The following is a 14,495-nucleotide window of genomic DNA, read 5'->3' on the forward strand; positions in this document are numbered from 1 at the left end:
AACTATTCTTTAGTAACAGGGCCATTCTGGGCAGGTAGGGTAAGAGGGGCTGTGGGGAAGGTGGGGGCTTCAATAACCAACAGAACAGGAAACACCACATTTACAAAATTTAGAGGGTAAGGGTCTCTGGTCTTCAGAGAGAAGGGGTCTCTGAGTTTAGCACATCCGTGAGGCTATCTTCTATAAAGCCATAGTGTTTTTTTTTTTTTTTTTAAGAGAGAAAGAGAAAAAAAGAAAGAAAGAAGAAACCGTAATTTAGAAAACTAATCCCAGTGCCCACCCTCCTACCTCAAAGCTGTTACATTCTAGGGTCTAGCACCTTGGCGAGGGTTACAGATGGACAGGATGTAAAATGTCTCTGGTCCACTCTACCTGGGCACGCCCCTGTGAGTTAACAGACTCCGGTGACTTGTGAAGGTGTTATCCCATTTGCAGTTGTGGGGAACGTTTTGTTTAGGACCTATGCACTAATTAGGCACCATAGCTAGGGAAGCCCCTGGGTACAAGGGTAACCAGCTGAAGAGAAAGAGGAGGAACAGAACAGGAAAACACCCGTCTGAAGAGTGGCTGCTCAGTCACCACAGAGAAGGTGGCAACCATAGAACAGTCATAAAATGGGTTATGACAGAGCTATAGGCACTGTCACTAATAAACAAATATGTGCCCCTGCCACTAAGCACAGTTCATATTAGGGATGCTGAGTCTATGCCTATGACAAGGTAGGCAGCTTGTCAACAAGTGCTGGGACAACTGGACAGCTAGCTGTCTGTAAAAGACTGAAGTGAAATCAACACCTTTCTGTTTATTAAAACACCTTTCTGTTTATTAAGTATATCTTTTAAAGTATGATTAGATCTTTCTTTCTTTCTCGGGTTTCTCTGTGTAGTTTTGGTGCCTGTCCTGGATCTTGTTCTGTAGATCAGGCTGGCCGCGAACTCATAGAGATCCACCTGGCTCTGCCTCCCAAGTGCTGGGATTAAAGGCGTGCACCACCACTGCCTGGCTCTGAAGTGACATCTTTACCATAAAAAAAAGCATAAAATGAATGGGGAATAAACACAGCAGTGAATGCCTATGACTTAATAAGGTAAAAATTTCCTGGAAATGACAAAATGCACATACAACAAAATGAAAAACTGGAGGCTAGAGATATAGCTCAGTAGTTATCAGCACTGGCTGCTCTTGCAGAGGACCCAGGTTCAGTTCCCAGCACCCACAGAGTGGCTCAAATCACCTGTAACTCCACTTCCAGGGGCTCTGGTACCTTCTCCTGACCTCTGCAGGCAGCATGCACAGACATGGTGCACATACATACACACACAAAACACTCATACACACAAAATAAAAAGAATAAACCTGAAAGCATAAAAGAAGGAAACTGGATTACATCACAATAAGCAGTGCATGTCAAAGAACACTATCAAGAAAAGTAGAAAAAAAAATCAACTCATAGCATGGGAGAAAAGTTTTCAAGGTGTGGAGCTGTTGAGGAATTTATAGCAGGTTACAGAGAGAACTCAGGATAAAAAAGATTAAAAAGCAAACCAGGTCTGGGGAAATAGATCAAGTCAGTAAAATGCTTGCTTTGTAAGCACTCAGACAGGGTTTCTCTGTGTAGCCCTGGCTATCCTAGAACTCGCTTGTAGACCAGGCTGGCCTCGAACTCACAGAGACCTGCCTGCCTCTGCTGGGATTGAAGGCATTTGCTACAGGGATTTATATTTAGGGGGGTGGGGGGAGGGAAGCCTACTGTAGTAATGCTTGTTTGTAATCCCAGGGCTGAGGAGGCAGAGATTGGAGGATTCCTGGGGATCAGTGGCCACCAGGCTAGCCTGTTGTGCAAGCTCCAGGCCGAAGAGGGACCCTGTTTCCAAACCAGGTGGACATTAGAAGTTGTATACACTCATAGCATGTTCACCCCCCACAACAACATGCATATCCACATATGTGCACACAAACACACACGAATTAATTTTTAAATTAGCAAAGGATTTAAATAGACATTTCTCAAAAAAAAAAAAAAAAAAAAAAACACAAACACACACACACACACACACACACACACACACACACACACACACACACCAAACCCACAATGGTGGATCGCTTCACACCCAGCAGGATGACTAGAATGAAAGAATGTCCTTGGTGAGAAACAAAAGCCTCATAGCCTTGATGGACAGCAAACAACCCAGCAGCTTTGGAAACAGTCTACTGAAGTCTCAAGATATTAATCTGAGTCGTCCCATGTGATTCCATTTCTTTAGCTAAATGCCCCAAAGAATAAGCAAAACAAACAACAAAACCATGTCTTTTAAAGAAGCTTTTCCATTAAGGTTCACTGTAATATTCATAATGGTTAAAATATGGGGGCAACTCAAATGTCTGCATAAACCAAATCATGTACACATCAATGGGATGGAGCAGCATTTGACTACAGAAATAATAAAATACTCAGACACTCTACAGAATGGTTGTATCTTGATATCTGTTGGTGTGTATATGTATATGTGTGTGTAGTATGTATGTATGTGCATGTACACATGCCCATGGGTACACATGCAGAAGCCAGAGGATGATTTCAGATGTCCTCCTCCATTGCTGTACACCTATTTTTCTTTTTCTTTTTTTTTTTTCTTTTTGAGACAGAGTCTCTCATTGGACCTGGAGCTCATCAGTGGGCCAGTAAGCTTGTAGATCCACTTGTCTCCACCCTTAGCACTGGGGTTATAGGCGCGTGCCACCTCACCCAGCTTTTTACAGGGGTGCTGGGGATCTGAACTCAGACCCTCATGCTTGTGAAGCAAGCATTTTGTGGACTGCATGGATGATTCTTGGAAACATGATGCTCAATGACAGCCTTTGAAGAGTAAGGGCTCTGTTTATATGTAATGTACAGAGCAGGCAAATCCACCAAGACAGAAAGTAGGTTAATAATTTCCCCCAGGCAGATGAATGGGAAGAATAGGGAGTGACTGCTAGCAGGTACAATGCTCTTTAATGAGGTGAAGTTCCAATTAGCTAATGGGGACAATGTGTCCAAACCTATAATCATCTATGATCCCCTGAATTGCACACCTTATAAAAGGTCAACTTTACAAATGAGTTAGATCTCAGTAAAGCTAAACCTGGTCACAAAATCATGGCCAGGGAGGACATAACCCCTCCCGCTCCTCCCCAGTGGGGGACACTATTGTTATTTTGCTAAATGGACACGGTATCATACTTTCTAAATATTTCTGTTTGTACCCATAGATTAGTGCTGCCCTCAGCCTGGGCCAGGGAGCCTTCTGTTTGCAGTGTGTGGTGGTTAATGCAGAGACTCATAACTGGTCAGAGTGCCGTGACTAAGTGACAGCTGAATGCTTTACCCTACATGGGACGTCTGTATCACCCCTTCTAAGGCCCAGGCACAGCAGGGGAGGAGGCAGGAAGTAAGAGCCGGAGGATGGGGTGCAACAGGACTGCTGGACCCCCAAACTCACAGCAGCTGTGGCTACTTGCTTGAGACCTGCCCAAGACCCCTCCCTCCCTAAAGAGCCACAGGTGCTGAGGAGGGATCCTACTCCTCAGTAACTAACCCCTTACCCATGCTCTCACAGGCACCCCTTATGAGGTGCATGACCACCATGGCTTCATCCTTTAAAATGGATTCTAAGTACTCTAAGAGTAAAATGACCCAGAGAGATTCTTTCCTGGAACTTGCTCTGTAGACCAGGCTGCCCTAGAATTCAGAGATCCACCTACCTCTGCCTTCCGAGGGCTGGGATCAAAGGCATGTGCCACCACCCCCTGGCCAGAGAGATTCATTTAGCCTTAAGGATGTTTGTTAAAATGTTGCTCAAAGCCAGGTGGTGGTGGCCTGCGCCTTTAATCCCAGCACTGGGGAGGTAGAGGCAGGAGGATCTCTGAGAGTTCAAGGACAGTCAAGGCTACACAGAGAAACCCTGTCTCGGAAAACAAGCAAACAAAAATGTTGTTCAAAGAAGGAAACAAGCATATTTACAACAGTAGGAGTCTGGATGTTTCTGGGATACCATGTGAGCATAAAAATGGAGTAAGCAGCGCCTGGGGAGTTGGTTAAGGGGTTAATTAAAGGCAAGGCTGCTCTTGCATCCGCACGGCCACTCACAACTATCTATAATGCCAGTTCCAGGGCACCTAACTCTGTTTCGGCTTCCTCAGGCACCAGGTACACATGTGGTGTCTAAATTCCAATGCAGGAAGAACACCCATGCACATAAAATAATAAATATTTTTTTAAAAAACAAAAGCAAGTTGGTCAGGGAGGTAGAAATTATATAAATAACGGATGCTTTTTAAAAAAAAAAAAATGTAAGAGTAAGGGGACACACCTGGTAGCACACGCCTTTGATCCCAATCCCCAAACTCATGAGGCAGGCCCAGGCGGACCTCATCTATTTCTAGGCAAGCCTGGTCAACATAGTGAGTCTCAGTGTAGCCAGGGCTACGTGGTAAGACCCTGTCTCACCGAACAAGGAAAATAAAAAAGCCGGGCAAGTACCTAGCAGAGTGAAGGACCTGACTGAGAAGGGCTCTGTAACATGTAACTTTGCAAAGCATTGAATGTGTTTTGTTTTTGAAAATCACGATACATACTAACTTTCCCCAAAGTATAGTTAAAACTTTCTTTTTGTTCACACAATCTATTAATGACCTTTAGATTATTTTCTTAAGAAGCATTCTATTTTAAGTGCCTTTGAAATGGGTCAGCAAGTAAAGGCCCTTTCTGCCAAGTCTGTCCTGAGTCTGATCCCTGCGACCCACACAGGGAAAGCACCAGTTCCTGAAAATTGTCCTCTGACCTCCACATGCATTCTGTGGTATGTTCATACATATAGAAAATAATAAGCACATGTTAAAAATGTCTCAGATAAAAGATAAATGTATGTGTATGTATATACGACGGCCGAGAGAAGTATTTGATATACTCTAAAAACCAGATAATACATTTTTACCCAATATCTATTAATGTATATAGATCATAAAATATTAAAATTATTTCAGGGTTGATTAAAAAAAAAGGCTGGGGGAATAAGTGAATGAAGAGAAAAAAGAAAGAAAAAGGGAATAAGTGGGAGGAGATATGACCAAAGTACATGATATACTATTATGAAAGAATACAACTCTAAGGATACACACAGCAGGTCGGGAAGATGGCTCAGTGGTTCACAGCGCCTGCTGTGCTTGCAGGGGACTATAACACAGTTCCCAGCACCCACACTGGGTGGCTTACAACTGCCTGCAACTTCAGCTCCAGGAAATCTGATGCCTCTAGCTTCTGAGGGCACCAGCACTCACAGACAGGTGAATACACATGACTAAAAATAAAATAATCTTTAAAAAAGGGAATGGGGCTAGTCACATGAGAAAAGGTATTCAGTGTCAGCAGAAAACAGGACATGTGCTCACTTACAGAGATTAGCATGGCCCCTCACAAAGATGACAACGCAAATTTGTGAAGCATTCCACATTGGAAGGAAGGAAGGAAAGATGGAGGGAAGGAAAGAAAGAGGAAGGAAGGAAGGAAGGAAGGAAGGAAGGAAGGAGGAAGGAAGGAAGGAAGGAAGGAAGGAAGGAAGGAAGGAGGAAGGAAGGAAGGAAGGAAGGAAGGAAGGAAGGAGGAAGGAAGGAAGGAAGGAAGGAAGGAAGGAAGGAAGGAAGGAAGGAGGAAGGAGAGGCCTGCACGGATTAAGTAATCTAAGTGGAGCTGGATACAGGTTCCTGGGAAAGCCGGGTGCAAGAAAACTGCAGAGATGTGGAAGTGGCCGGCGGTGAGAGGCAGGGAATGAACAGGTATTAAAGCCAGAGGAAACAGCAGATGTGGAGAATTGCCAGCCAGACCGCTGGGCAGCCAGGAACCCTGGGGAATGGGTGCCTGGATCCAGTTTCTTCTCACTCTGCCTCAGCGGATAAAACAAGAGTACATGGGAGCAGCACAGTGGTCCTTCTGAGTCCCCAGTCAGACTTTTGGGTGAGGGCAGGAGAGGGGCGGATCTGGGGGACAAAGAGCAGGACAACTTAGATGGTCACTGTATTAGCTGCTCTCTTCACGCCGAGACAGAGAAAAGCAACAGAGGAGGGAGAGTTTGGTTGGGCTCACGGCTCTGGGGTACAGTGCACCAGGGAGACAGAAGCAGGAGGCAGCTGGTCGCACTGCATCCATAGTCAGGAAACAGGGGGTGAGTCCTAGTGATCAGCTCACTTTCACTCAGCTAGGGGTCCCACCCTGGGGTGCTGCTGCTACTCTCAGGGGAGTTTTGCCATCACCATTAACCCAATCTAGAAACTCCCTCCCAGACAAGCCTGTCTCCCAGGTGATTAATTACTGTCAAGCAGACCCATTAACCACCAGGACCCCAGCAAGAAGAGCTGTTTAGGAGGCTACATTGTCTAAGAATTACGGATAAGTAGCGTAACTTTTAAGAAACTCCAGAACATACCCTAAGAGGTAAATAATGGTTCACCAAGAGTGCTTGCCTACGAACAGTAGGCCCACAGCAGGTCTTTGTGCTGGAACTACCCCCCCCCCCCATTTCAAGATGTTTGACATCCCTGGCCTGCGTGGGGCACTAGCCAAGCAGCAGAATCCCCTGCATTATAACAGTCACACTTCAAGATGCTCCCCACTTACAGATGAGGAAGGGCAGGGTGCCTGGGAAGAACCACTGTGGGAGCGGCAGCTCATCCTTTCAAAGTTCCTTTTTTCTCTGATTTTTCTGCAGACTTCTGTGAAGAGGAAATTGCTCAGGAGCTGACAAGATGGTGCCTTAGACCCTGGCCCTCAGTCCACCCAATCTCTGCCTCCTCAGCTAAGTCTGCTTGTGACAGTGCAGTAAATAAAGGGGACTTCACGTCGTTATCACATGGAGGCCGTACTTCATTTGAAAGCCACCAATAACAGGAAGGGTTCAATTAGCTGAGATTGTTGCAATCACCTTGATTCTGTGTCAAGTGCTTGTAATAGTTATAAGATTGCAGCATCCTACAATCCACAGCTCAAGTACCCGGCTGTTACTAGCTGGTAATAAAACTGTAAAAGGAAAGAAACCCCTATAATTTGGTTTCAACATAAGAGTTACCATGACACAGCCTTGAGTGGCAGGTTGAGTGGCAGGCCACTCCCCTCCTCCCCAAGAGGCCAGACAAGCAATTTGAATGACAGATGCTGGGAAACGGGATTTGCTCTCCATTACTTCATATTTATTTATTTATTTAGGTTTGGTTTTTTGTCTGTTTGTTTGTTTTTTGTTTTGTTTTGAGTCAGGGTTTCTCTGTGTAGCCCCAGCTGTCCTGGATCTCCTTCTGTAGAGCAGGCTGGCTTTGAACTCAGAGATCCACCTGCCTCCCGAGTGCTGGGATTAAAGGTGTGTGCCATCATCCAGCTCAAGGGTTATTTGACTTTTTAAAACAGGCACAGATAGCTCTGTTCAACGAAGGCAGGTACTGATCGGGGAGATGGCTCAGTGGATAAAGAGCCTGCTGCCCAGACGTAAGAACCTGAGTTTGGATCCCCAGCACCCATGAAAAATCTGTACCTATAATGCCAGTGTTCGGGGGTTTGGATCCCAAAGGCTCACCAAATGTCTGGGTTCAGTGAGAGATTCTGTCTCAAAAAAGAAGGTGGTGGGCTGGTAAGATGCCACCAAGCCTGACAACTTGCTTTCAATCCAAGGACCCACATGGTGGAGAGAATCGACTGCCATAGGATTTCTTCTGACCTCCACATGCACCCCCAATAAAGGAGGGGCATAGAGGAGGACACCTCCGTGTCACTCCTCAGTCTCCACAAGTGCCTAGATGAGCGAGCATACCCACACATGCCCATGCACACACCTACTGAGGGCAGTTTAATTACAAGGGTTCCCATCTTTCTCAAAAGTTGCCATCTAAAGAGACCCATGGCAACCACCACAGTAGTTATTTCTAGTGTTCGGATGACTGGCCTTTATGTTTCTTCTTTTGCTCTTATATTTTCTGAAAAAGTATGCAACAGGGGGCACATGGGTTGTAAATCAGAAAACAGAAGGTGGCCCAGGCCCACCCCCAGAAGCCCCAGCTCGGTCACTTGAGCGTCTGTTTGCCCTGCCGAAGCAGGAGAGCTTGCCAACTCCTTCACTCACACAGCAAATATTTGTTGAGCTCTTTAACGCCAGGCCTTGCGCGGTGGCTCCGGTACGTTCGGCTGTTTATTCCGGCTGCAGATATCCTCAGGGCTGGCTGGGCCAACCACTTGGGAAATGAGCTAAGCCAACACTTTCCCAACTTTCTGTGCAAGGGAACCACTTGGAAACTGACTCACTGAAGCTCCCAGGATCCATACAGGTGTTGCTAAAGGTTTCTCAGAGGGTCCACCCAAGTCCTCAGCCACTCTACACCACGATCACCGTCTCCCCGACCCCCCAGCACCCTCCGTTTTCATATGGGCTAGATTTCAACTCCACAAATGCTTCCTTGGGTCCAGAGATGCCACAGAAGGGGGACCCCCGTTAGACAGTGTAAGTCGAATCTCCTCAGTAGGTAAGAGCAGAGACCAAGAAAAGGGCAGGCATGGATTTGAATCTCAGCTCCACCACCACGGGTAAGCTTGACTCCTTTCCCTTCTCCGGGCCTCGGTTTCCTCACGTGTAAAAGCTTACTTGCAGCCACCTTCACAAGGGACTACAGGAACTCAGACGCTTCTTCAGGGCTTGACACCCTGGCCCAGGGCGAAGACAATAGACAGTGGCCGCCACTAGTTGTCAACAGAACTCCAGGCGGAAGGCCTGGCTTCCAAGGGAGAGACTGCGCAAGCCCTGCCCCCTCCCAGGCACGTGCCCAGCCCCCACCAGGATGTGCTCCCGTACCGTACAGCAGCCCTTAGGTTCTCAAGGAGGCTGAGATTCTCGGAATTTATTCAGGGACACTTTCTTGATTAAACTCAATCTGACTACAGGAAGATAATTACGAAAATGAATTTTTTCTCCCTTTATAATTAACATTAGAGAAATTTTTAGAGCTGGGGGTGCGGTTCAGTGGTAGAGCATCGGCCTAGCACGTGAGGCTCTGGGTTGCAACCCAGCAGTGTGGAGGGGTCAGTTTGAGAAAAGCTTTGTTTTCAGGGACCCATGCACGTGTACATCAGGTGAGGGAGGCCCTAGGTATTCCAGACACCCAAGATCAATAAACGCCCACCGAGTATCCAGCTCCCGGGATAGGCCACCATCCTCGAAAGAAAACAGCAAGCTGGGAAGCCTCCCGCAACAGACATCCTGAGGGTCACGACCGTCGGTCCCCAAGAGAGCGCAAGGCGCAAGAACCTGGATGTGAGTTTTGCACTTTACAAAGAAATCGAGGCTGAGCTCAAGAGCGTTCCCGGAGCCCGCGGGAAGACCTGAGCCAGCTCGGTGGGCGGAGCTGGAGGCGCGCGAGCTAGCCGGGTCCACCTGCCTCCCACGGCCCGACCCGGTCCGACACTCACGATCTCGGCCACAATCAGGAGTCCCGGCACGGTGCGGAGGAACTCTCGGTCGTAGGCGAAGCTGCTGCTGGTGGTGGAGAAGTTCTCTGCGAAGGAGCTGGCGGTGGTGGTGACCGTGTGCGAGCGCGCGCGCTGCGATTCTTCCATCGTCGCTCCCGGAGCTGGTCCGGGACCCCGGGGACCCTACCCCCACCCAGCGAGCTCCCTAGGCCCAGGGTGGCGGGCGCGCCGGGGTGGTCTCCCGGATCAGGCCCGCGGGAGTCCCCACTCGTCGTCGCGCGCGCTCCGGAGCTCCGCGGGGACCCGGCAGCGGGATCGCTGGCAACCGGTGGCTGCGGGAGGCCGGGGAGGGGAGGAGAGGGGAGGGGCGTAGACGGGGCGGGTGGGGGCGGGCACTCGGGGACCTCCCCGCGGGGGCGCCGCCGCGCGGCCATTGCACCTGTCGCCTGGGGACTGAGAGCTCGTAGGGGTGCAGGGACGCGCAAGGGAACGCTAAGAGTGAGCGGCACCTCCTAGTCGCACCCCTCCTCTCTCGGGCCACAACCAGGCTCCGCCCACCTAGGGCCACGGAGCTCGGACCTGCTTCCTCCCACCTGGCCGGACTGGCAGCAGGGCCTCTTAAGGAAACCCGGGCCTCCAGGGACTTGGCGGCTCCCGGACTGGGCCAGCCAGGCGGATGGGGGAGGGAGGCTGTAATTGTGATCCAACCGGACCTTAGACCCGGGATCGATGCGAGGCCACTTGGACAGTGGACAGTCCTCACCCCCTCCGCTGCAGCCGCCAAAAGCCGGGTGCTGTTTCCTGTCCCTCCTGTCGGGAACAATTTGAGGAACTAACTTAATTGCTGGGCTGTGAGAACGAGACACTTTAAGGCGCTCGCCACGACTCTGGCGGGGACTAGCTGGAGCATAGAGCGGAAGATGGAAGGTGGGGAGACGTCCAGGGTCCCTCGTGAAGATGTGTCATTGTGACTGTCCTCATTAGCCCTGGAGAGGAAAAACAAAAACAAAAAACAAACAAAGCAAAAAACCAGCAACTTGCTTCAAACAAGCTTGAAAGGGACCGTCTGTGCAAAGTGATGTTTATGACAAGCTAACTGTGCTTTCCTGGGGTAGGAGGGGAGGAGGTGGGCATCTCACTGAGTGGCAGCGGTGTGCCCGTCTGGTGAATGCTAAGCTGAAACCTGGGTGCTTGTGTAAGTAGCATGAATTATTGGCTCTGCTTTGCTGGGCCTCAGCGGTGCCGCCAGTGTTTCCAAACAAAACAAGGTAAGAGCTTTGATGGATGATGGACCGCTGGCCAAAAAGAACTACGTCCCTGTGCCTGCCCCGGTTTTGTGTAGAGTGACAATAGACAATTTATCTAAACCCACCAAGTGGGGAGGAAATAATCCAGTTAAAATACAGTTTTGACATGGTATGTACTCAATCATAACTAGATTCTATATATAAAGCAAAGAACAATCAAACTGCAACTCACAGAACCAGGAATACTATATAGCAAGGGGGACCCTAGGATGACTGTGGCTTATAATAAGTTTTGGTTTTACTCAATTACTGGGCAAGCCTCAATGAAACATTTCACAATTAGGATAAGAATTTATACTGTATCAAGCTGATAATAGAAAAATAAATTTAAAAAGAGGGGAAAAATACAGTTTTGAATTCAAAGTAAAGGCACAAGAGGTTTAAAAAGTAGTCAGGCGTGTTCTGTCAGGAGAGAGGAAAAGAAAGCACAAATAGCCAGCTACTAGGAGTTAGTTTAAGCCTGGGGCCTCCCGAGGAAGAACTCTGGGATAAAGAATCTCAAAGACAGGCCAACAGTTCCAGGGTGGTGGCTCAAACCTATAATCCCAGCACTGGGGGACCTGAGGCAGGAGGATAGCTACAAGGTCAAAGCTAGCCTAAAGCTACAGTGTTTCAAACAAGAGTCTGGGATACATAGTGAGCTCAGTAAGAGCCTGGATACAGAGAGCCTATCTCAAAATAGATAGTTTGCCTTCCTGGGCTCCTCCACAAAGGGTTTGAGGCCAGGCTGGGCTACAGTGTGAGACCCAGACTCCCCTCCCCACCCTCAATTAGAAAAAAATAAAATAAACAAAAACCAAAAAACTGAAGCTCTCTTTTGTTTGCTTTTATTGTTTTGTTTTGAGACAGGGTTTCTCTGTGCAGTCCAGGCTGGCCTCAAACTCAAGAGATCCACCTGCCTCTGCCTCCTGAGTGCTGGGATTAAAGGCGTGCACAACCACCGCTAATGCTGCTGGGGATGGAGAGACATGAATAGGTGTCCAGAGGAGTCTAAGATACCATGTGAACACATAGCCCATACAAGAAGTCTTGACAATTTTATTTCCATAATACCAAGGACATTCCCTTTCTGAGATCCTTGGGCCAGGTGGCTTTCAGAATTCTGGCTTTTCTTTAATTTAGGAAAATAAAATTAGTGGCTGGAGAGATAGCTCAGCCACCAAGAGCAAGTACTGCTCTTATAGAGGACCAGAGTTGGGTTCCCAGCACCCATGTCAAGCAGCCTGTAACTAACTCCAGCTCCAGGGGATCCAGTGTCCTCTTCTGGATTCCTTGGGCACCTGCATCTCTGTGGGTGTTCACATAGACACAACACACATACATAAATCTTTGTTTTATTTTGTTTTCCGAGACAGGTTTCTCTGTATAGCCTTGGCTGTCCTGGAACTTGTTCTTATAGACCAGATGCCTTGAACTCAGAGATCTGCCTGTCTCTGCCTCCTGGGTGCTTGAATTAAAAATGTGCACCACCACCACCCAGAACCATAAAAATAAATATTAAACTGGGCGGTGGTGGATCAGAGCTTTGATCCCAGCACTAGGGAATCAGAGGCAGGTAGATCTTCGAGTTCAAGGCCAACCTGGTTCTACAAGAGTGAGTTCCAGGACAGCAAAGGCTACACAGAGAAACCCTGTCTCAATAAATAAAAACAAAAAATAAATCTTAAAAAAGTAAAATAAATATATATGCCTTTTTCTTTGTGTGTGCATGTATATGGAGTGTGTATATGGAGTGTATGAATATTATGTACAGTGTGTGGGTGTGCATGTGTATGCAGCCAGAAGAGGACATTCAGTGTTGTGCTCTGTCACTCTCTGTATTATTCCCTTGAGACAGTGTCTCCCACTGATCCTGGAGCGAGGCTGGCATCCAGCAAACCCTAGGGATCCCCCCAGTATCCACCTCTGACAGCACTGGAGTTAGAGACAAGTTTGTGGCTATACCCAGCTTTTTATGAGTGCTAGGGATTTGAACTCAGGTCCTCAGGCTTATGCAACAAGTTCTCCTCTCTACCAACCATCTTCCCAGGCCCAATAAATGCACATATACAGCATATAACACAAATACCCTGAGCTAGGTCCCAATCAATTATACTAATTTTCTATAGTGGAAATATATGTGTGTGTGGACTATTACTGTGTAAAAATATTCTAAACATCAGTAGCTTAAAAATCACCATTTTATTTGCTCAGGAAACTGTCGGCCATGAATTGCAGCTAGGCTTGGCATGGAGGATCTTCAGTTCCATGTGGGTTTGGAAGCATGCTCTCAGCCAGGGATTGGCTGGGATAGGTAGTCCAAAAGGTGTCCCTCCTGTACACATTACAGTGTTCTCACTTGGCTTACATTTCCAGGAAGCTGGGCTCTTACAGCATGGTGGGCTTTGGCTACCAAGAGGGCCAAAAGCAGTGTGCTAGTTATTTTTCTTGTTGCTTCAACAAAGTCCCTGACAAAAGAACTTGAGGGGAGGGCTCACTGGCTCAGAGTTTGAGGAGGGTACAGTTGCCATGACAGGAGAGGTATGGTAGCAGGAGTGGGAGGTAAGTGGTCATCTTCAGTTGGCTTTCTCCTCTTTATTCTGTCCAGGTTCCCAGCCTGTGGAATAGCTCCACCCACGTTCAGGGTGAGTCCTCTCCACTTGGATAGACCTCCCAGCAGGCACCCAGAGGTGTGTCTCCTAGGTGATTCTAAATCCAGTAAAATAACCTAAAGATGAACTCCTACAAGCAGGGACTTCAGGCCCAGACCCTCAGGGTAGATACCATCTTCAAAACAAAACAAAACACACAACTTATTCTACTGGCAAAGGCCAGCCCAGATTCCAACAGGAAAAACAAAGGTCACCTTTGCATGGAAGGAGCCTCACAGAGTTAAGGCCATCTCCTAATCTACTAATGAGATAAACAAAAGTAATAAATAAATAAATAAATAAATAAGTTTCGATTAGATTTCCTGCCAACTACATTTTCTGCAAATTTAAGAAACTCTTCCCTAAGGTTTTGCTGGAGTTTTCTCCAATCCTGCCTGGCCCAGGTCAGAACAAATCTCTCACCCTCCAGTCCTGCAGCTGCTCAGACCCAACCAAATAAACACACAGAGACTTATATTGCTTAAAACTGTATGGCTGTGGCAGGTTTCTTGTTATCTATCTTTTTTTTTTCCCCGAGACAGCGTTTCTCTGTGTAGCTTTGTACTTTTCCTGGAACTTGCTTTGGAGACCAAACTGACCTTGAACTCACAGAGATCTGCCTGCCTCTGCCTCCCAAGTGCTGAGATTAGAGGCATGCGCCACCACCGCCTGGCTAGTTCTTCTATCTTAAATTAACCTATTTCTATAAATCTATACCTTGGCACATGGCTTGTAGCTTACCAGTATCTTACATGTTGGTACTCATGGCAGTAGCTGGCAGCATCTCCTAATTCAGCTTTCCTGTTCCCAGAATTCTCTTCTCTCCTTGTCCTGCCTATACTTCCTGCTTGGGAACATCCAAGTGTGTTCTGGGTTTAGTCATGAGAACAGATCAGGGCAAAGCTGGGAGTGTTGGCATACACTTGTAATCCCAGAGTTGGAGAAGTAGAGGTAGGCACGAGAGTCTGCTGGTCAGCCAGTCCAGCCTACTTGGTGAGTTCCAGGATGGTGAGAGACCGTCCTCACTGTTCTTTGCTCGGTGATTGGGTGTGGGATGGATTAGGGCTGGAGAGATGG

The 14,495-nt window shown here is 47.7% G+C and overlaps 1 protein-coding gene across 1 annotated transcript in view; it reads right to left on the bottom strand.

Moving 5' to 3' along the window:
- Cmtm8 (CKLF like MARVEL transmembrane domain containing 8) overlaps positions 1-9,814 on the bottom strand; it is a 56,234-nt gene extending 46,420 nt beyond the window's left edge. Inside the window, exon 1 of the mRNA XM_036193393.1 lies at positions 9,482-9,814. Within this exon, the coding sequence (XP_036049286.1) occupies positions 9,482-9,628 (147 nt within the window). The 5' untranslated portion in view covers positions 9,629-9,814. The remainder of the gene's footprint in view (positions 1-9,481) is intronic.
- Positions 9,815-14,495: the final 4,681 nt, after the last annotated feature.

Source organism: Onychomys torridus, chromosome 7 (assembly GCF_903995425.1).
Source record: "Onychomys torridus chromosome 7, mOncTor1.1, whole genome shotgun sequence".
Classification (NCBI taxonomy): Eukaryota; Metazoa; Chordata; class Mammalia; order Rodentia; family Cricetidae; genus Onychomys; species Onychomys torridus.